Here is a 24,089-nt window from a genome sequence, read left to right on the forward strand (position 1 = left end):
ACAAAAATTCCAGTAGGCATGTTAATACTGAGAGATTTTAAACAGTAAGGGTCATGTTAACGTTTTAAAGATTTGAGCATGAATTTGGACGTTGATATTCAATTACGATGTCAGGTATAATGTAATAAATACATAAATAAAAACAGGCTGCAGAGAAAATATCACCATCTACTGCCTATTTTGTCTTTGACACATTATGGAAGTAAGACGCCATACCCGCCTCAATAATTAACAAACAAATAAAGCAATTTTATTATATAGAAAGGTTTATCAATCGCTTCCCCGCTTCATTTAAGTTTAAATCTAATGGTTATTAGATCTGAACATTGACCACCATAACCGTATAAAAAGAGATGAACAAGTTTATCTCTTTTTTATATGGCTATGTTCAGACCTGCGTGGAAAGGCTAACTTGATAGGTTTCGAAATAATCAGTCGTTTATCTATTATACGTATATCTTTATAAAAATGTTTCGAATTGTAGCTGACTTCCCACCGACTCATTATATAATGTATGCGAACTTTATTGAACTGTCGTTATAGAAGTTTACAACTGAGACCTTTCTTTATTTCCATCCAACAATGCATTTCAAATGGATTGCTTAATACATACACATGAACTTTTCTGTCAATTTGCATTCAGATTAAATGTTTATCCATTTAATATTCCAAATGCCATTTCTTAAACTTACTACGTTTCTCATTTGCACATTTTGTTTTCCGACCTTATAAATATAAGTTCGTGGCTTTTAACTTTGATGGCTTAATGGAATGGTAAATCACGCTATGATTCCGGTGACTAGATGGATCTCGTCACGCAATGACGTCATCAGTCACAATAACTTTGATAGCAATCAAAAAAAGGAAGGCTCTGTCCCAAATGGTTTTTTTGGGGGTACAGGAGATGATAAAGAGGGATCTATTGTCGATTTCTTTATTGTTAATATTTCAATTAATAATTTATTTTGAATCTACTTCAGCACAGCCGCACACTGGCATAGATACTTATAAGAGGCGTGTTTAAAATAAAACTTGATATACTTTTTCATGAACTTCATAAACTACTTCATGAACAACTACAAGATAAGTGAAACAACGTACATTTAGATGAGATTTAACTATTCATTTTATATTCAGAAATCCATCTTTTCATTGTGGCAAGCGAAAGGGGAATATATATTCATCAACTCCACTTTCACATATATAACGACCTGTTCCTCATACGTAAAAGTCTGGCTATTTATTTGTCTTTTTGGTATACACATTTTTCATCATTAGCACTGTCCAACTTGTATATGCCATCTATCCTTCATTATGAGATTATTATTATTATTATTAAGAGAGACCTCCAGGGAGTCAAGGACTCATCGAGGGAGGTCACATACTACACGCACCAACTATCATACTTCTTGAAATCATTCACACTTTTTTGCACTCGCTCACAACATCCAATGTCAATTCATTCCAATCACGCATCCCCCCCCCTGAGAGAAAAATCTATCCCTCACACCTTTCTTGGAGGCCTTCATTCTCAGCTGCCAAGGATGCCCTCTCGTCCTTTCTCCACCTTCCATAAATTGAAAAATTCCATCAATAATTGAAATCCTGTATGACCCTTTCAGAAGTTTGTAAGTCTCAACTCTCAATCATATCACCCATCTTTCTCCTGTTTGCTAGCGTCTGCAGTCTACAAATTCTCAATCTGTCTTCATAATCAGTACTCCACAATCCTGATATCATTTTTAACACTCTCTTTTGTGCTCGCTCTCTCCACTATATCAGAATCTCAATGGAAACCAGGAGACCAGACCTGCGCACAATAGTCCAAGTGAGGACTTATCAAGGCCTTGTAAAGAGGCAAAAGGACATCCTTAATAATAAGAATATAATCTATGTTTACATTCGAAATTTTGATCCACTTTGCTCGTTAATTTGATTCAAGAATTTTAAATTGTGTTTGGCTTGTATTCACGAAAGCATATTGTAAAAATGATCATGTTTATTTATTTTCATTCATTCATTCTTTCTGTTTTCTCTCCCCCTCCTCCTGCCCCTTGGGCAATTTTACGACGGACAAAGAATAGAAATCAAAAACATAACATCTTTTTTTGTTTTTTTTTGTTTTCAAAATCATATTCTACAAAAAAGAAAAAAAAAAATTAATTATTTTTATTTTTGAAAAGTTGTTCCTAAAATATTTTGAGCTTATACTGCTTTCACTTTGAAGTAAATGATGCCCTATCGAGAATGAATGCTTTTATGAAAATATCATACAGTATAATGAATAAAAAACCCAAATAATTATAAACAAAGCGACCTTTTGTTAAAAAGATGAGCCTCAGTAGTCAAGTTGGGTTTAAGGCATCCGTTTGGTTGGAAAGACCTGGGTTCGAATCCCGTCTTGGATACGAAGAACCTTTATAAAGTATTTTTCAATTTAAGATGAGTTAGCTGGTCTCATACAAACGTGAAAAGGTTTTTCACTCACGGAAACGTGAGTTTTTTAAATCAGCCAGGAAGACACACTCCATAATTTCCATGCAAGAATATATATATATATATTTAGGCATAAGACTGACCACCTTCCTAAAATAATGGCTTATGAAAGCTAATCAGGTAGGTTGTGTCCTTTAAAATATTTAAGTATTGCTTTTCAGTTAGATTACGAGTTACGATTTATGCAACGTGAACTCTTATATGTTCATACCTTTTTTTATTATTTTATTTTATTTTAGAGATCGCTAAGCTAGGATGAGACAACTTTTGATTTGATCACGATTTCAGAATCATAATTAAAGTGGTTTATTTGAAATTACAATGTTTAATTATCTAATTAAACATTGAAAGTACATGAAAAACTTTATCACTCTCTTCCGTCAAAGATTGGTAAAGTTTTTCATGTACACAAGAATTTAAAATCCCTTCATGAAGAAGAGCTTATTAATAGCCTGTAGGTTTGGGATCCTATTTCTTCCCCTCCTTAATAGTTAGTTCCGATCAATTTGATTTTTCATGACAGAGGTTTTTTCCTCTCTCTCTCTCTCTCTACCAAAACATTACATGCAATAAAGGAAAGTCTGTATATATAATGTAAAAGTCTATATATAAAGTATGTATATCGGAAATATTTAGTCTCACTACATGTTCATTTGGATAAAACTGTTTTCAATTATTTTTTTCCTGAAGTTCATTTATTACCGTTTTATTTATTTTATATTCAACAGGATATTGTTCTGTTATTACTTTTTCTATGCTATTTGATCATTATGGTATTATAGTGTTTTTCTGCATGCTTGAGAGATGTTTTGCTTTTCCTAATTAAAACTGTGTTTATTTACGATTATCATACATTCATTTTTTCTCAGTGTCAACACAATCCTGTAAGTTTTCCGTAAGTAATGGTCTCAAGTAGATGAAGTTTTTTGAGTTATTCAGTTTATTGTTCAGCCATAACAATTGTAATATTTCCTCTGTTTCTGTTGATTTTTATAGGTTATTTTAGTGTTATATATATATATATCATCATTTTAAAATCTTTTAAGTGCCAGTTACTTTGAATACGAGAGTTTCTAATTTTCTTTTCGGTTTGCTATATTATTCATATTTTGTAGTCGAAATTATTTTTCAACCTTTCTTCCTCAATGCTTAGCTTTACCATCTTTATAAAAATTCTGAAAAAAAAAAAGGAAATTACATAGAAATGGTTAGAATTATGACCGAAATTAAGGAAACATCTTACATCGCACATGAAAATCCATCAGTCAGGGAAAAGGATTAAGAGAAAAGAGGGTTTGCATCATTTGTTTTCTCGCACGAGTAATTCCACCTTCTAAGCTTGCAGAACGACTGAAGGCTTGTTCATATAGAGGTGCATAGCTTGACAGCTGCTGCAGCTTAAGGATACAGCAGCGAAAGAAAAAAAAAAATCATAATTTTCTGGCAATTCATTGTAGAAATTGGTAGGGGAAGATTTTGTGAAAAAGTAATATCTCAGCCTTTCGTCTAACATGCTGCGGAAAATCATTGAATCGAGTAGATGATGAGGAGGGGAAAGGACAGTTTACTGATTGCTACTGATTTTCAAAAAGTTAGGGGCAGAAAGTACCAGTTCTTACTTACTTGAAAACACGATAGAGGATTTATAATAATAATATTCTATCTATTCTTCCCTCAGTCATACGGCTGGTGGGGATAACTATATGCTAAATGACTATGAGCAAGGTGGTTTCCCCGTTGCCTTCCTTGCCGTACTATATCCTATATGTTCACTGGAGCGGTTTCCTGCTTGCGGGATGAAAAATCCCAGATAAACTGATGGAAAAAATCCTGCTGTCCACGCCCAAAACTGAGTAACTTGGCTATGACCGAGGAAGGTCCTTAAGCTCCTCACGTCGACGGGAATCGAACCTAGGACACTCCTTTCCCAGGCGTATGGTTGCGAAGTAAGGTAAAGCTAAAGAAGAAACAACGGACTATCTGATCCGTTTTTGCAACAAGATTGCGTCAAGAGATAATAAATAAAGACATGAGCATCCTATATTGTTACTTGTGTAGGAAATACAGTTTTCCAATCTTCAATTGAAATATGAAATGTATGTTCATTTGAAAAGTTATTAAAAATGAAAATGTGAAGATATTGTGGTCCTTTAAAATAGACCTCTGAAACCAAATATGCTGAACATTACTATGGTCGATTGCCACATCCGCCATAGTAATGGTGGATGTGGCAATACTGGGGACAGTAGACTTCAAGAAAAAAGTGCGTGAAAAATTGACCAAAAGTACAGAGTTCTGGAGAGTGAAATTCAACGAATTTGGAACAAAAGAGCAACAATAGTTCCACTTGTCGCAGGGACATTTAGGAGCAATACATCTTGGTATTGTTTGTGAAAATCTTGTAAAAACTGAACTTTCCAAATATCACATCATCTCGATTTTTGTAAACGGCAGTATTAGGGACATCTCACGTTTCATGACGATATCTAGTCGATTCTTGGGCCTTTGGATAAGGCCCCAATTGGACATATCTGTTAGTCAAGGATGTGATTATTTTGATAAATAATGATGATATACATTATTTTTATATTTTTGACAACTCTTTTAGTTGAATCTCGCGGTGATGAATAATAATAATAATAATATTTTATTACAGATTTGAGCATACAAAACGTTTCTAAATGATTAATGATATTGTATATGGAATAATTGATACAATGAAAATACTCTTCAATCATTTTGCATTTCATCATATTAAAATTTCTAGACAGCGCTAACTATTGACATAAAATGTTAACAATGGGCTGTTCCTTTTAGACTTGATTTATAAGCGTCTTTTTATTTCTTTTTTTTTTTTTTTTTATGGAATACATTTTGGTAATCTATTATGCTAGCCGGAAAAATTGCGTAACTTAAACAAGGCGCTGCGTCTTCGAAGATGCATTGTGCATAATTTGCATTCATGTGACATAAATGTTATGCGACAACGCCCCTCTTCACGCGCAGAGTTTTAATTAGAACAGTTATTGAATACTGACCTCATTGCTATAGCAACGTGGTAAAACATATACGTCATTTTAATTCGTTACGCATAGATTTCTGCTGTTGGCGAAAATAGTAATCGCTTGTAAATAACAAAGATCGTTTGATGATGGAACAGTCAACTGCAGTAATTAGATTAAAGTCATACAGTATTTTTCAGATGTATTTGTGCACAAGAGAAGAGATTTTTCATTCTTCCCTACTTTGTAAATCTTATAATTACAATTTCATTTATTATTTCAATTTTGTTATTATAATTTCATATTATTGTATTTACTATTACTGTGCGGGTTTACTGTATTATGATTTTATTTATCTAAGTCCCTCTGGCGTGTACTGTACGCTATTAGAGAGCTTATTGTCATGTTTGTGTTTAGAATCCTAGAAGAATTTTAGAAAATGTGAGAAAGTATTTTTACGCTTTCTAAGAAATTTACATTATTATTTCGATATTGTTTTTTTTTTCTCGATATTATTATGATATTGGGAACACTTTGAAATGAAATACACACTTGTTTGCTGATGATGCAAAATTAGGAAGAGCGATAGTCAATTCAGATGATGTAGATATCTTGCAGGATGACTTAAATAGGCTGACGGTATGGACTAAGGTAAATGGCTGTCAGTTTAACGTGGCTAAGTGTAAGGTGATGCACATCGGGAGAATGAGATCACATGCTGTTTACTATATTAACGGAACTAAACTGCAAGAAGTTGACGAGGCAAGGGACTTGGAAGTTATTGGGCACAGAGAACTTAAGTTTAAAGGGCATATTGCAAAAATTGCCAAAACATCACATCCAGAACCGGCGCTAGGGTCTTTGTCGCCCAGATGCAATGTCTATCTAAGCGCCCTTGTAACGATCCGGGCGTGTAATGAACAGAGGTTGTTGACTAGGCAGGATAATCGTTAAAAACCCGAATATTCAAAAAATTCTCAAAAGTTAAAGCAAATTTTGATAAAGCCACTTCACTTTAATCGTTGAATATAATGATACAGGGATTATAGCCTTCTCACCGACCCGAATCGCTAACAAAATTAAAATGAATTTTAATTAAAGTTAAAATTTATTTGAACTAAGGTTTCAAAAATTCTTGAATTTTACAAGTTACTAAATTCTTAGTAACTTATAAAAATTATTAAAATATTTTTACAAGTGGAACTCTCTTTTAGGAAAATAAAAGAAACTCAAGATAGATGAGAAAATAAGAAAAGAATTCAGAAATAATTAGAACATTTAATATAAGTATTCAAAAAATAACATCTTTACAGCATAACAGAAAATAAATTAAATTACATAAATATACTTGAAATTTTTTAATTAAAATTTTAGGGTTTCTGATTTCATATTCACAAAATTAGAAATAATGGTCTTAACGTCTAATTCCGCACATATGTTATTTTCAATAGCTATTAACGCCAAACTAACAAGCCTTTTTTCTGACATACTTGTTCTTAAGTAGGTTTTAATCAATTTCAACTTGGAAAAGGAACGTTCACCGCTCGCTACACTAACAGGTAAGATTAATAGTATTCTTAAAGCAATTGAAAAGTTAGGGAAAGATAAATTATTGGACACAATAAAATTAAGAATATCGAAAGGGTTTTGAATATTTAAATTATCCTTCCGAAAAATATCCCGGAAAGCACATAATTCGTCATATAGTTCTATTGCATTTACGACTTTATTGTCGCCATCCTTCAAGAGAATCTCTAAATCGTCACAATTTTTTCGTAAATCTTCGTTATTAATTTGTAGTAATCTATACAAGAAATTGAAATTATCATAATATGTTTTTAGTTGTTCAAACCGTTCTATTAACGTTGCAACGTCTAATGTATAAAACACATTCACTCTAAATTTATTTTCTGGCGATTGTGACATTTCGTCATGGTGCTCGTAGTCAAATTGTCGTGTCTATTTTCATCATCGAACTTCCGTACCACTTTTAAATTCTTGTTCTCCGTTCACCTGTTCACTCAGTTCTTTTGCCGCTTTTAGAATTTCTTTAAAATTTGTATCTGATCGATACTCTTGTGAGAATATTTTAAGTTTTCGATAGATTCTAAAGCAAGTGTAATGTTCGTATTTTTTTCATGAAGCATTTTACTTACAGGATTTATTCTGCTAAGTAAATCATGCCCAGTTATAAGAGAGCAAATAAATTTGTAGTCTTTTATTTTAGCACATAATGTTTGTGCTTCATGCTGAGTTTCTTTATTAAAATTTTCATTATTTAAAATTTCAAAAAGTGCATCGTAAATTTCTTGTGACTGATATCGTAGAGGGCGGACTGTATTAATTTTACTTCCCCATCGCGTTTCTAATGGCTGTTTCAATGTTTCATTCTCTTACAAACGTTGAGCAATCCTTTTAAAGGATTGCCCAACGTTTGTAAGAGAATGAAAAGAAATTGTATATTTCTTGAATAATTGCAAAGAAACTAATTGTATCTACATTCACTTTGGCTGCATCGTTAATGATTAAATTTAGAGTATGAGCAGCAGCACATGGCACGTAAAAAGCTCGAGGAGTTTTGTTTAAAAGCAAATTTTGAAGCCCATATTTTTTCCCTTTCATATTTGCCCCAGTGTCATGCCCTTGACCTCGCATGTCTTCAATGGGAATGTTCCATTTTTCCAGTTATTCCATTATTGTTGCACATACACCACGTCCTGTGGAATCTGATATATCTGCAAAACCTAAAAAGTTTTCCCTGATCTTGACAATTCCATTGTCACAGGAAACAAAGCGAATAATAATGGTAATTTTTTCTGTTTTACTTACATCAGGTGTGCAGTCAAAAATTATGGAATAATATTTAGATTTTCGAATTGATAATAAAATTGTATCCCTGATTGCGTTACTTAAAGTTTCCAATATTTGATTTTGTCTGTCTTTACTCAAATAGTGTACTCTATTGTTTCGTTGTAGGATCCTTTCAACATGATTTTCCATAACGAGATCAAACTTCGTAAACAGTTCGACTAATTTTAAAAAATTGCCGTTATTCCTTTTATATAATTTATCAGATGATCCGCGAAAAGCTAAATTTTGGCTACCGAGGAATTTTATAATTTCAATCAAGGGTTCTAAAACACTCGTCCAATGTTTCTTTTCCATTGAGTCTGGCAATCAATAGTAGTTTTGTTTTTTAAATTTTTATCAACTTCCTTCCATTTTAAGAAATTTTTCATGTGAGTTAAACTAGTCTCATGTATATGCAAAGTTGTACTTACATTTCTCCAATCGTTATAACCTTCCACAAGACGACTTGATTCGGTAGGTGCGAAAGGTTTGCAACAAAAGCAAAAAAAAAAAAAAAAAACAGAATTTAAAGTTTTGGAATAAATGAGTCATGTTCTTAGCATGAGCTCCCTGTTTTCTATTTTTATATTATATTACGTGTCGCCAAATTTACGACCATAAGTATCTCTGGGATATATTATATTTTTATTTTGAACAGGCCCCATTTCAATTAAAACAACTCGTAATTTTTCATCAATATTTCCCCATTCACCTGGATCTTCTAAATTTACAGAGACTAGCAATGTGTTTAGTTTCGTGGTCAACTACAACCAAATTTTCTCCTAACTGTTTTTCTCTTAAATCCTGCGTCTTGTTATCTTGTTCAATAGTTGCAAACTCGTGCAAACTGGATGATGTCGGTTCTTCAACCCTGATTTCTGATGTATCGAGTTGGTTACAATCTGCATCAGAATATTTTAAATAATTTATTAAGAGCCTCAGTTTGTATCTTAAATTCTGCTTCTTTCGCAGCATGACGCTTACGATTTTGTGCAACGGATAACTTTTTTTTTTAAATTTTTTTTTGATTCCATTTCTATTTTATACCCACAAGAAATTATTATACAACACGACAAAGAGACGAAATAATAGTCCCCACTGCGCTACTGTCAGTAGCCCTGAGATGCGTACCATATGACTGGTTAACTAGCATCAAATGTTTTGTACTTTTCTGCAGGCAAGCATTTAGCCTGCTCTCGCTGCAAAATTGTAAGCAGCTGGCTGATCAAAGAGGAATTGATCATATCCCCCTTCGTAGCGGCGCCCGCATGCACCGCATGCTCTTCATGCCCGCTTCCGCCGGCCCTGGGGGAAGGGGTATAGGGTCGCCAATAAAGTTTTGCACACAGGCGCCGGACACTACTGACGCGCCCCTGCATGGAGACACCGTTATAATAATAATAATAATAAAATAAATAAATAAAATAAATTTCGTGTGATGATACAGCGTTTCCCCTTTATACGAGAGTTCAGGGTACCCCCCCCAAAAAAAAAAATGTTATCCGAGCTCCGGAACCGGCATAGGCTGACGAATCAGACCTATGTCTGGGTCAGTATCCCTGACTGTATGGGGCTAACTTTGTGTGTGTGTCCCTCGGACCGGTTTGCCTACTTGCGGGATGAAAAACACCAGACCAGCTAACTTAGCTATGGCTGAGGAAGATCCTTGAGCTCCTCACGTCGTTGACAGGAATCGAACCTAGGACACTCCTTACCCAAGCATATGGTTGCGAAGCGCAAAGCCACTAGGCTAACCGCGCGGACATCATATTAATAATAATAAATTATACCAATAAACAATGTAAAAGTATGACATTATCAGTTGCAAAATACCTTCCACCTCCGTATGAGATCGGCTAACTGCAGCAATAGGTTTTGTATTATATCAAACACTGCGTGTATTGTGTTTAGTTTTAACCATTTGAAAAAAATAAATAAATAACAATCTAGAAAAACTGAATCTTTATATCTGTATATAAAGTTTTGTATATAATAAACTTTAAAAAAATTTGAAATTCACCGGAGAGCTTATGAGAATATAAGTTCTCTGTCTGTCCGAAGTAGCTGTCAGCCAGGTGAAACTTAATTTAAGCACTAATCAAAGAAGAACTAAGGGTTCCTGGGAAGAGTTCCTGTCTTTTAAGTCGTTCAAAACAAGGCCACCCCGAGGCATATAATATATTCTCACATAAACAGTCTGGTAATTTTCGAAACTTTTTTTAAAGTTTCTTTTTTAAAAAAAGTTTCGAAAATTAGGACTATAAAATATGAATGTATCCATAATATCATTAATTTTACTTTTTTTTTTTTTCATTAAACGTTTGTAGTAAGTTATTTTCTAAACTTTTAATGGCACTAATTGCAATCTTCTGATAATAATTCTGAGCTGAAAGTTTATTATCAAAACATTAAAACTTAATAGCAAAAGTTGTTATTGCTGGTGTTGGTATCATTATTATATGCTTTAGGAACAGCAAAAAAAAAAAAGCTAATAATATCGGTTTTGAGATAATTATACACATTTTTGAAAGAATTCCGAAAATCGAATTTCAATCAAATCCTTCCATCCAAAGCCAAGAAATAATGTACGTAAGAATGGAAGGACTAAAACGAATCTGGATGGTACTAGACCCATTTTTGGGAAACACTCCTACTAATTTCTTTTTGACACTTTTTTCGACTGACTCATCGTACTCAACGCACATTAGGCGTACATAATAAATAAATACTCTGTACTTTTATATTCTCTAAAGAGAGCAGTAGGCGACTCTTTCTATTCCTAACTTTTTTCGAAATCGGTTGGTAGCAGGCATCATCATCAATCACGAGAAGCGAATTATTATTATTTCTATAACAAGTTAATTACGACTTATAAAGCATAGGAACAAAAACTTACCTTACTGTTTCCGTGGATAAACTATTCTGAGGATATTTTCTATTTCCACGACTATTTGATAAATCATAATTTAATTTAGAGTACTCATTTGGCCGATTGTTCTGTGCTCTGAACTGTGTTGCATATTCCCACCTTCTCTTATAGACCGGATTATGTGCATGTTCACGTTTTTGTAGTCTCATCATATGCCATTTTGCAATTGCATCTAACGTATTTTCATCCCAAGGCATTTTTCAGTTGTTCTCTTAAGTTAGTATGCTTTAAATTGCTGTTACCGCTTCTTTTTCTTTCAAGGCATTTCATCAAGTTCATGGCATTTCACGCATAATAATAGCTAATATGAACATTTGTCTATAATCTTAAGAAATGGATATCCAACTGTCCATAACTTTCTTTGTGGTCCGTTGGTTAGGATGAAATTCAAGTTCGTTTGCAATGTTTATACTTTTTTCATTGAATTCCTTTAGCATAAAAACTTCAGCTTCATATATGAGAAAAGAGTTGCTACTGTTTCATTGCACTAGCATTCTGGAATACAAAAAGACCAACTTCATACTGATAAAAAGGTAGCTTCTGTTAAAGAATATCGATTTTTAATGTTAAAATGGAAACGCCTTCTTCTTCAGGATGAGAGGAGGGAAAGCACATACAAAAGTAGTTAATTACTTACGAAGCAGAAAGAACTCTGATAGTCGATAATATAAATATACCTTTACCCTTCCATTTCCTGTCGATACACAATTCATTCCATTTGGAGTATACTTTTAAATGGTAAAGTACAACAGGCAGAGATCCTGTTGAGCTAGATAGACTATCGATCGCTTCCTGTCGGTATCCTCCCATCTCAAGACATAAAGAATAGATGGGTGAATGAGAAAAGTTTACTGATGTACGGAACCAGTGTTCCGCTTCAGAATGACAAAAGAAATCAATAGAACTCGAGAGTTAGCGATATTCAATTCCTAATGACTGAAAATGCTACAAGTTTCTTTTTTATATATAACAATGCTGCTTTCTTGTCAATCAAGTTTAATTGCTGGATATCATTAATAATTCTAACAGCTGTGTATTTTAAAGATAAAGGTTTGCTTTATGATACTATTTCCTAACGATTTTCTTTCTTTACTTTTCGGTCTGGGATTACTTTTGACAAACATACTGGATTAGATTGGAAATGTGAAGTGTAATAAAAATGCAAGAGATTCTTATTCTAAAAAAAGAATATGATTATTATTTTAGATACAAAATTCGTGTACTAGAAATATAATAATATCGAATCCCGTCTATGGCGAGACACGAGAGGGACCCTTATCAGGTGTTTTCAAACAAATAGTGAGTTAGTCGGTCTGATACGGAGTAAAGGGTCTTTGTGATCAAAACAGGCAAACCGGCACTATAAACATATATATCTACAGACAGAGAATACTGTGAGATGGAAGGGATAAGAGCCATCATCATCATCATCATCATCATCATCATCAAATTCCTGCCATGTACCCTCAAGGGGTGTACAGGATATGACAGTACTACATGAAAAAATTACATCATTACTAACTTCCTATCTACAATTTTCCTCCAAATCAGTCTGTTACTTGTCAAGACTCCAACATTATCAGATCTTATATTTCTATCGTCTAAGGCACTTTGTACCGTATCAATCCACCTATATCTTGGTCTTCCTCTGGGTCGTTTTCCTGCCAACCTGGCAGAGAACACTTGTTTTGCTAATCTTTCCTCGCCCATTCTGTTTAAGTGACCATACCACCTGAGATTAGCTCTGCTAACGCATTCCTGGATGCTGACAATGTCAAGTTTTTTCCTAATATCCTCATTTTTAATATGATATTGCCATTGATGCCATCTGTTCACGCCTTTAATCTTTCTCAGGACTCTCATATCTGCGGTCTCTAGTCTTTGGTCAAGTGTTTTACTTCTGACCCAGCTTTCAGATCCATAAGTTAAAATTGGTTTGAACACAGTCTTGTATACAGTTAATTTAGTGTTCCGACTAATTTCTTTCTTATTCCATATGAATTTATTCAATTGACTTCCCACCATACCAGCTTTGCTGATTCTGTTGTCTATTTCTATATTTAGTTTACCATCTTCAATAAAAATTGTGCCTAAGTAGCTGAAATGTTTTACTTGTTCCACCGGTTCTCCATTCACAACACAGTTGACATTTTCAATGATTCTGCCTATTTTCATTGTCTTTGTCTTTTTATTGCTGACCTTCATACCATATCTATTACAACAGCTATTCAATTTAGTCAGAGAATCTTGCAGACTTGTAGCGGATTTATTTAGAAGTATAACATCATCCGCATAAAGCAAAGAGCTGACATTAACATCTCCAATTTTGATATCAGGTTTAATACCACATTCCTTCATAATGTGATCCATATATATAATGAATAACAGAGGGGATAATGTACATCCTTGTCTCACACCAGATTTAACATTAAACCATCTTCCTGTACTTCCTTCAATTCTAACTGCTGACTCACAACTCAAATAAAGACTAAGTATTGCTTGATATAATGCCCCATTCACACCATATAACTGCAGCGTATTGAATAGCTTCTCTCTTGGCACCTTGTCATATGCCTTTTCCAAATCGACAAAACTTAAATACAGATCTTTGTTATATTCTCATGCTTTCTCGACTATTTGTCGTAAAGTGAAGATCTGATCCTGACAGCCTCTATTTGGCCTGAATCCAGCTTGTTCTTCACCAAGCTTTTCTTCCACAATTCTTCTCAACCGTTTCTCAAGTATACTTGCATAGATCTTGCCAGGAACACTCAGTAGGGAAATACCTCTGTAATTCTCACATTCAGTTTTATTTCCCTTTTTATATATGGGTACTAGGAGAGCTCTACTCCAATCATCGGGAATTCGTCCCTCTGTCCAGGCTTTCTGAACTATGCAGTGCAGCCACTGTAAGACTCTTATACCACCATACTTCAGCATTTCTGGTCGAATATCATCTACTCCTGCTGCCTTTCCACATTTCAAACCTTTGATGGCTTTTTCTATTTCAAGTATGGATATGTATTCCTGACTGCATGCCTGGTCAGTGTTTTTTACCACTGTGCTGTCATCACTGCTTGTTTCATTTAGCAGTTTTTCAAAGTAATTACTCCATACTTCAAGGATATCTTATCAAGGGGATAAGAGCCTCACCATCTTATCTCAGGTAGAGATCCATAATAGCCAGCATCTTTAATGGTGATGACACTTGATAGGAAAGGACAGGAATCATAACAAAAAGCAAATTCTCTAAAAACAAGAATGGTGATATGGTTATGTAGAGTAATGTTTATGCAGTGTATAAGAGAGTGGTAAATGACGAAGAATGTAGATGATGGAGGATTAAATATTGTAGATGCTGGGTTGTGTGTGTAGTATTCAACTACGATGAGTCCTTGGACTCCATGGAAGTGTCATTAAGTACTACACCAAATAATAATAAGCGGTCACGTTGCTCTTCAAATACCTTTTACTCCTTAGTGCAAGATAGGCTTAATAAATCCTCTAATGCATTTTATTCTCGAAAGCGAAAAGGCAGAGCGTCTTTAATACTCTTAACTAACTTTCAAAGATAGTTAGCAGTCAGCCTCCACCCGTCAGCCCTCACTGATAGTGCCGCTCAAACTAGAGAGAGAGAGAGACAAACAACCACCGGCATGTCGTGGTCCTAAACCCTATAGCATTTTTAATGAAAAAATGGGCATAAGGGTCTACTTTGCCGAACTGAAAATGGCACGTAATTTATTATCTTGCGTAGTAGAACGAAATGAACTGTTGTGGCCAGTAATTACGTTTCATAGAAACCTGACTCCTGTCATGATAGACAATTAATCCTGTTCTGTTATTTCTGTCACTTCGTTTTCTTTTCTGGCAGGTTTGTCTGTATTTCGGAATGAAAAACTGGAGTTTCAGGGAGAAAAAAACTCTTGCCAGTTAACGAGGCCGATTAACTCACGTTTAGTTAAAAAAAAAATCCTTATATAGGTTCTTCTCTTCTTAGCGGGGACTCGAACCCAGTTTTATCCAATTAAAGAGCATGATTGTTACGAATTCTTATAATTTACGAATAAAGGGAGCTGCGTATTAATTTTGGTTATTTTGCTTACTTCTTTGTGATATAAAATTATTATTTATGATAGATGAATGCTTCTTAAGGAGAAATGCTATTCATATAACACATCTTCTTTACAAATAAGGAAAGAAAGAAAGAAATGAAATGGTGAAAACTGTTGCATCTACTCACTGGTAAATACCACGGGAACCATTTCGAATGGTATTCGAAATGTTAGTTCAACAGTACAAACTTCTATTTGCTTTCTATTTAGTTTTTTTTTTTTTTTTTTTTTTTGTCCGATATAGCAAAAATTATTTAATAGCATCGACAAATCTGAAAATCCATCGGTTGTACCGATTTTATAATTTATTATATATATCATGAATGATTAAGAATAAATTTCCCGCTAGCCCAACCCTGCATCTACATTTCGGCTTACTCTGGATAACAGATGTACTCGTTTCCCACCACGAGAGGATAAAATTAATATTTTTGTAAAGATAAATAAATAAAAAGTAGTGCTTATTTTAATTCATTAATTGCTGGGTTGAATACTGCAATGACTCAATGCTCAATTTAATCATAAATACGACTTTAATGAGATGATATTGCTTGGTAGGTGTGTTCTGTCAAAAAGAGAGAGATGGGGGGGGGGGAAGAATTGCGATACACATAGTATTCAGGCAACATTAATTTGCAATTGCTACATGAAGAAATAAATTCTTATAACTGCGAAACATTCATTACCAACACTCTTTCATTTCTCGAATCGTCTGCAGTTTTTCCGATTTCAAGTGCAAAGCTGAAGCAACAAACAAATAAAATATGGCAGTAGTTCAGTTAACTTTTAATGTGCTATTGATTTTCAACACCAGAGGGTGGCTAGCACAGCTCTTTTCTTTCTTTTTTTTTTCTTCTTTGTTTAAAACTTATGCGTTACGATAAACAGATCATTTTTTCCCACTCACTGCCTCCCTCCCCCTTAAGGGTTATTTTTAGGAATTACGAAGTTGTTGCAGTATTAACTTTGTCAATAATAATAATAATAATAAAATATGCGCCATGATAATTCTTGTCAGTAATCAATCTTTTGTTATACAAACCTAAATGAGATAACTGGTGGTGACCAAATCTTCGTTCTATTATGACCCATTAGCATTAAATCCCATAAATCAGGATCGGGTGTTTCTTTCTTCGCCGCTTTCAAGGAAGATCTACTGGATGGGTCACGTGGGGTAGAGCTGAGGTCGTTGCCTTCTCTGCCATTAATAGACTGCATCATGACTCTTGGGGCGTTTCCTTCGACTCGAAAACTGTAGGAACAAATTACGCAGCATAATTTAAATCGTTTCCGTAACATTGCAGAATAAAGTAATAAAGAACTGAATTATAGTGTTGCGATTATGTTCATGACCTTTTATTCTAGCAGTCTCATGTGACTAATTAAATGACGTCTCCTAAATTTAATCAACTTTATTACGTTTAGATGAAACTCATAAGGGAATTGGGCATTATAACTTTCCATTTGAAATATCATTTTTCTTGGAAAACTCACAAACTAGTAATTTGATGTGTGTGTGTGTGTGAGAGAGAGAGAGAAAGAAAGAGATCACTTCAGGTCTCCATTAAATAACTGTTGCAAATTAGTAAGAGACAGAGACAAACAGTTCAAAAGAAATACTAGGGATAGAAAGATGGGTGTTATTAAATGAACAAAGTCTACTTTAATTTGCATAGATTCTTGTTTTTAATTACAAAATAATAAAATATAACAAAAATGCTATCTGATTCTACTACTGATTCCTTTTCCCCACCTGTAGATAATTAGATACTATAGATTTAAACCTTTCTCTCTCTCTCTCTCTCTCTCTCTCTCTCTCTCTCTCTCTTTAAGAGAATTAAAGCAGTTTGCAAAAATTCTTAAGAAATAAGAATTAACGGAACTGATAGCAAAGAACTTGTCAATCAACAAAGTTTTTTGCTTTCTTCCCACTTTCGTTCGGTTTTCTCCCGGGTGGGCGGATTGGGAGCATCTTGTCGTATTAAGTATCTAAAGTGCATCGTTTGGATGCTTATTAAGACAAGACTTGCATTTCCATTTTTTATATTAATAATCCAAAGCCATTAGTATCATCCAAAGTATTATCAGTGAGGTAAGGTTTTATTTTACTTACATATTACTTATTTATTTATATAATTCAGAAATCCTGCTTTAGAGACCAAACATAGAATCGCCATCTGACGAATCAGATGGCGATTCGAACTTTCCTGTTGGTTGGGGGGGGGGGAAATGATCAGGTTGATCATTTTTTTCTTATTATTCCTTTTTTTTTTTTTTCACCCTTCCATATTATTCCACAAACTGCAATCTGTACTCGGTAAAGACAAAATTCATAACTTTCATATTCTATCTAACTTCTATATTACCCACAGAATCAGTACACTACAAGTTTGCAGATTTTCGCTAGTGATAGACGAAGCCCTTCGGTCGGAAAGACCTGGGTTCGATTCCCGTCCATGACGTCAGGAACATTTATCTGGTCTCTTTCAACTAAAGGTGAGTTAATCGGCCTCATACGGCAGTGGAGGATTCTCTCTCGGTAACTCGAATTTTTTGCTACTCTACTTTTCGATATGTTCCTTTCTGATCAACGTTATACTGAACTGCCATTTGACTGATTGTGACTCCTCTTAGCTTATATCATTCTTATAATCTATCCCATCAGCCTCTCATATGAAAAGCTGTTTCTAACCATAGAACTGATACAGGATGAACGTTTCTAGTGACTGAATCATTCTCAGCAATCGGCAACAAATGATTTCCAAAAATGGTTAGGACTAAAACATAACTGTTATTTTACATATATCATCATCATTAGTGTTCTGTCTCTTGACAGGTCCAATGGTATATCTCAGTATATTCTCTTCCTCCAATTTACTCCGTCTCTTGCTTACTCCATTTCTTGATATCCTCTTGTGCCCATTATATCATCAAGCATAATTAGTCGTCTCCTTCCTCTTGGTCGCTTTCCTTCCATTTTCCCTTCTATCATTCTTTTCAGTAGGCTGTCTCCTCTTAATGCATGTCCTATCCCGTTATGCTTTCTTTTTCTTATGGTCTTTAGTAAATTCCTTTCTCCTTCAACTCTTTGTAATACTTCTTAATTTTACATATATAACAGGTGAAATTTAGAAACTTGTACAGATGTTGTCCACACATAATACCTATTTTATATGTGTATATATATTATTAATTGTAATATTAGACTGACATCAGTTACAATGAATTTGAAATTATTGTTTTTAAAACGAACTTGTAGTAGACACATTTCTTCCACTTCTCACCATTGCGAACTTGGGATCATTCTCGGGAAGTGCTAGATAAGAGGTAACAGTTCTAATCCTAATTATATTTATCTCCTAAGTACTCGTGCGAATATTTGCATGTTTTCTCCAGCCGAAATCTTAATAGCAGTGAAAATTTCCAACTTATCAATAGAAGGTGGTGTTTTAAGAAAATAGTTAGAAGACAATAGTGAACAAAAAAGCAAGAATGGAACCTCAGGTTGCTTCATTCGAGCATGATCTTCCCTACTCATTTGACTGTTTTCATTTCAGATACCCAATGCCACTTCTTCAGATGTTATCCACAGGAGATTCTCATAAGTGTCCACTATATCAATGGAGCTTTCGTTTTCAAACAAAAGTATGTCAAAATCCACTTCCCTATTTTTCCCTCGTTTACTGGCAGGTTCGCATACTAACGTACTTCATGTCACAGAGTCCATGTTAATTTGTTTAGTGGATATAAAATAGGAAAATCGTATTAATCTCTAACTCATAAGGATCCCGTATATTCTCAGGATAACTTCCATGATAGAAGATCAGCAAAAGAAAGATCATAATACATTTGATTCTAGTAGAGGAACATGGCCAGTTCCTGCTTAGTTGACCTTTGTCGCAGCAAGTGTTTTTTCTTACCTCTAGGTAACTTGGGTTTTAATCCCCGCAACTCAAAAATTTAATGCCAATGAAAAATCCGTTTTCCCAGTCTAAAGAATGCGAGGTGGTAACCTGTTTGCCGTATTCTGCTCTAGTTACTAGTTACAACGATTTTCAATCATTGATTGAAACTGTCCAATGACAACTATGTGGAAATCAGCTGTCTACTCGTTTCTAAACGCTAGAACGAAAAGAGTTCTTCCTACTCGCTTTTAGGAATTGAAGCACTGGAGAATTTATTTTTATTTCCTCCTGCGTAAAATAAATATTTATTATTATTATTACATAACACCTCCAGGGAGTCCAAAGACTCATCGAGGGAGGGCACCTGCTCTACAGCTCTCTGTCTCTACCACTCCTCTAACTGCAACAACCTTCATCATCTACACCAACGCCATCTACTGCCGACCACCACCACTATTTTCACAGACAATCACAAACATCCAATGCCCACGGGGGGGGGGGGATTAGAACCCGCAGCCTTTTGGCTGGAGAGCGGATACTCGGCCAACCAGGCTTTATGTTTATGACTATTTATTTATATGCCTAAAATAAAACTCTTAAATCCCCTATTATAAAAGTATTTAACAGCGAATTAAAACTCATCAGCGGCTCACCCAGAGGGGGGGGACAAGGGAACCCCCAAAGAAAAACGAAAAGAAACGCTAGAATATTTTCCAAAAATCTTTTCCTAATTAAAATTATTTTTTTTTATTTATGTTGTGTCGTGTCTTCTATTTTTATACTACTTATGAATTAGCGATCATTGCAGATGCTCAGTCATAGATCGTATGCGATGCGTAGTGTGTATATTCTCAAATCGTCTACTCAACTTCCCCCCCCCCCAAAATTAAATCCTGGGTGCGCTACTGAAACTCAATTCGTATTTGTGAAAATTCCAGCCCTTTTCCCTCAGAATACTAACTACTTTGATACGCCGAAATTCCTCTTCTTCAGAAGAGGAATTTCGGCGTATCAAACAAGACATGCTTAAACTAGCCAGTCCAACAGACTCGGAGAGAATCGGCTCACTCGATCTCTTTGTGTGATTACGTGCTTCAATAAAATTCGGTATCGAAATTTGTATTAATCGAAAATATCATTTAAAAAATTATTTTAAAAAACGAATGAAAAAAAAAATATTTTGTTTAAAAAAGTCAGAAAAGGAAATAAAATATATCTTTCGACTTGAATAAAAATCGGTAGACTAAAAATGAGTGATAGATAAGTCATATTTCGTAAAATTATCGATTAAGTGACAAAGATAAAAAAAAAAAATCCAGTTGATAAAATGATAAAAGCAATGAAGATGGTAAAAGAACTAAAAATGTAAGTTAAAGTGCAATAATTGATATTGATTTTTGAACAGAAATAGAACACTGATAATTGGATTTAAAAAAAAAAGTTGAAAAAAAAATAAACAGCATGATGGGAGGTAAAATAATAATAATAAAAGAACCAAGCAGTGAAATTTGAAAACTATTGTTCGATCAGTTTTTCCAGGTGATCATTAACTGTAAACCCTGATCAATATAAACACTCGTTTGGCGTCGTTTTGATTAAGCATTTAAAAGAAAAAAATTAATAGTTGCAGAAGTGAATATACGCAGCATCTGTACTCTACATTACCCGTTATTTAAGAATAGGCTCGCTTCACAGAACACAAAAATTTCGCTAATAATTCATGGGCTTGCAGTAGTCCGACCGAAAGGTTGAAAGACACTCGTGAATAGGAGCATCGTTATTGGTATTTTGATTCATAAATAGTGTGTCACAAGTAAATAATGAGTAATAAAAATAAAAATGAAAGACATGCTTCATTTTCATTAATTAAACTTACTAGTAAAAATATAAAAAAAAAAATCATTAGAGTCACAGGATCAAAAAGTCAGCTTTGTTTTGTTTTTTAAATTCGTAAACCAATTAATCAGTTATTTAAAATTACTTAAATAAAAAGAGCCAATAGGCTTCATTTCGGCGATATAAAAAACATTATTTAAATTAAGGGGATATTAAATCCCACATTGTTTTAAAACCGAATAAGAAACTCAAAGATTGGAATCAGAGAGTTTCATGCCGAATATAGTAAACTATAAAAATATCGGCGAATACTAGCGTGAGCTAATACAAGTAGTCCTAGTATGTAGTACAAACTCGGGCAACTCGCAGCAAAGGTGGTAAAGTTCTGAGTTCTGATCGCTATTCTTGGTATTTTCTATAAATGTAAAAACACATTTCCTAGGAAATGTATGCTGTTATTACATTATGGTGGGAGGTTACTACCCACATTCATCAGTGAGTAGCTAGACCAAGTTTATTATACTATATTCGGCATGAAACTCTCTGATTCCAATCTTTGGGTTTCTTATTCGGTTTTAAAACAATGTGGGAGTTATTTAAAATTTTTCGTTAGGTTGATAAAAAAACATATGCACACATTCAATAATAGAAATATATTTGGAGAAAACAATGAAAACCGCAGATGGCAGTACAGTTCAAACAAATAACCGACGCCTATAAGAAATTCTGAGTGCCAGGTAAAAGAAGGTAGGCGTTAATATTCTTTAATATTTCTTTTGCTAACAACGTTAAGTGTTTTTTGTACTTTGACCAATGTTACTAAAATTTTGTATTGTTTGTGTTGTTAATATAATTGTAAACTTCAGATTTGTAGCATGCTTAATTGTCGAAAGAAAAAAAACTCAAGGTGTTATTTAAGTTAATTTTCAAATCGCATTATTTCAAATCGTATGGTCACTCCGATGCTCGGTGATGTGTCACACTAGGCCTCGCCATGTAGTCCTGTTGTATGCTTTTCTGGAGGCTTCAACTCTCTGAAGATTACTCACTCTCCAGACACCATTCATCCATCTCCTTGATGATCTAGCCCTTCCTTTTTCCAGGAACTTTACCTTCTATTACTGTTCTGAAAAGTTCTCCTTCCATCCTTTCAATGTGTCCAAAATATTTTAACTTTCTTCTGTCAATATTCTTAAGGAGCCTTAAAGTTCTACTGATCTTTTCTAACACCCATTCATTTGTACGCCTTTTGTATGATATCCTCAACAGCCTGTAACACCACATCTCAAAAGCAGCTATCCTTTTCTTATCTGACTTCTTTAGGTTCAGTGTCTCACATAAGTCGCTGGAAAAACAAATGCATCCAAAATCCTCAACTTTGTTCCCATAGAGATAGATTAATCCTTCTAGATTTTAGACGACTCTGACAGCAGTCAGAGTCGTCTAAAATTTAGCCATTCCTAATCTTCTTCCGAAGTCTTCTGAATAGCAATTCTTCACATTAATAATGGATCCCGGTATCTTCACAGCGTTAGGCTAATATGTTATATTGATCACTTGCGATAGGTTGGTTATATTAGCATCAACAATAATCAACCGAGTTTTTCTGTGTCTGACAAAGAAGTGAATTTATATGCACGAAAGGTTTCTGCTGTTTTTAAATATTACACTTTCTGGACTAACAGCATCTGGTTTTGAAATTCTGGTGAGTAATTATATGGCTGAAAGCTTTATTTACATAGTTAGATATATGCGCGATGTATTGAAAAACAAATATGAATAAAAAAAATATCTGTCTTTAGGCATCCATATTATTGATGCCGCAATCGATTATATGACGCATAAGATATTTAGAAAATAAATTTAAAAAATCTCAATAGTGTTTAAATATCTGTGAAATGAATGTTTTGTGTTGTGTCAGAGCACTATCTTCAGGGTTGTAGTGATAGCTACACACCTTAAGACAGTGATAACATGGAACTTTCGTTGGGAGTTGGTTAACTCTAAATACACTACGTTTCCACTACTATACACAACAGCGGTCATTAAGAGTGTAATCTGCGGATGTATCTGCTGTCATGTGGTTTGTAACTAGTATTCAGTATTCGAGAAAAATGAAGCTCTCATGATTTTTACTAACATGTGTGCATCTTTGTCTGGAAATAATAATTATAATAATAAAAGGCTTCTCTTGATGAATCTTTACTCCAGGAGATTGTAATTAATAATAATTAATAATAATAATAATAATAAGCGATATATAATTTTAATCTCGTGGAGGCGTTTTTTTTTTGGGGGGGGGGGGGTTACAATATGTTCCTTATATTTTTTGCACACATACTTGAAGTTAGACGTAAACAGCGGATAAGGTTCAACTAAAATAAAGCAAGTTGTGAATCTGACTTAACATGTAATCTTTACTCTTTTTTTTAATTAATCCATGTAAAATTTGTTTTCAGAATTTTCTCTTCTTATTATATAAATAATAATACATTTACTGCCCAAATTTGCTTAAATTGAATTTTTGCTACACTTAATAAATCTTCTTGTCTCCTTTTCTAAATAAAGTTTTTTTCCCATCTAGCTAATTATAAAAGCATCTTAATTTAAATTTTTTTATATATCATTTTACACTGTGCACACGCACACAAAAAAAGCAGAAGTGAGGTGTGCTATTTCTGACTGGTCATGTCGTTTTCTCCAGAGCTTTTAACACTTGGTAAATAAATCCGAAGGATGAAAACGAAATGGTGGACACAAATTCAGATATCAAAGCAAACCATTTTACATACTTAATAAGATAAATAAAAACAAGAATCAAAAACATTCATTTTGCTGAAGCTGGATAGAGAATCACAAATAGAAATAGTTATATAATTTAGGCATTACATTTGTTATTCTAATAAAGTCAATTGCAATTTTACATTACAAAAACGAGATGGAAATGTATTTAGAT

The 24,089-nt window shown here is 34.0% G+C and overlaps 1 protein-coding gene across 3 annotated transcripts in view; it reads right to left on the reverse strand.

The window, feature by feature from the left end:
- The window catches only part of LOC150102312 (cyclin-dependent kinase-like 4), a 296,960-nt gene that overhangs the window by 245,057 nt on the left and 27,814 nt on the right, over positions 1–24,089 (reverse strand). For all 3 annotated transcript variants that reach the window (XM_090399039.1, XM_090399038.1, XM_090399040.1), the window contains one exon: positions 16,435–16,644. In XM_090399039.1, coding sequence (XP_090255165.1) covers positions 16,435–16,613 — 179 coding nt within the window. In that variant the 5' untranslated portion in view covers positions 16,614–16,644. The remainder of the gene's footprint in view (positions 1–16,434; positions 16,645–24,089) is intronic.

This window comes from Typopeltis vanoorti, chromosome 10 (assembly GCF_054136105.1).
Source record: "Typopeltis vanoorti isolate ZY-2024b chromosome 10, IOZ_Tvanoo_1.0, whole genome shotgun sequence".
NCBI lineage: Eukaryota > Metazoa > Arthropoda > Arachnida > Uropygi > Thelyphonidae > Typopeltis > Typopeltis vanoorti.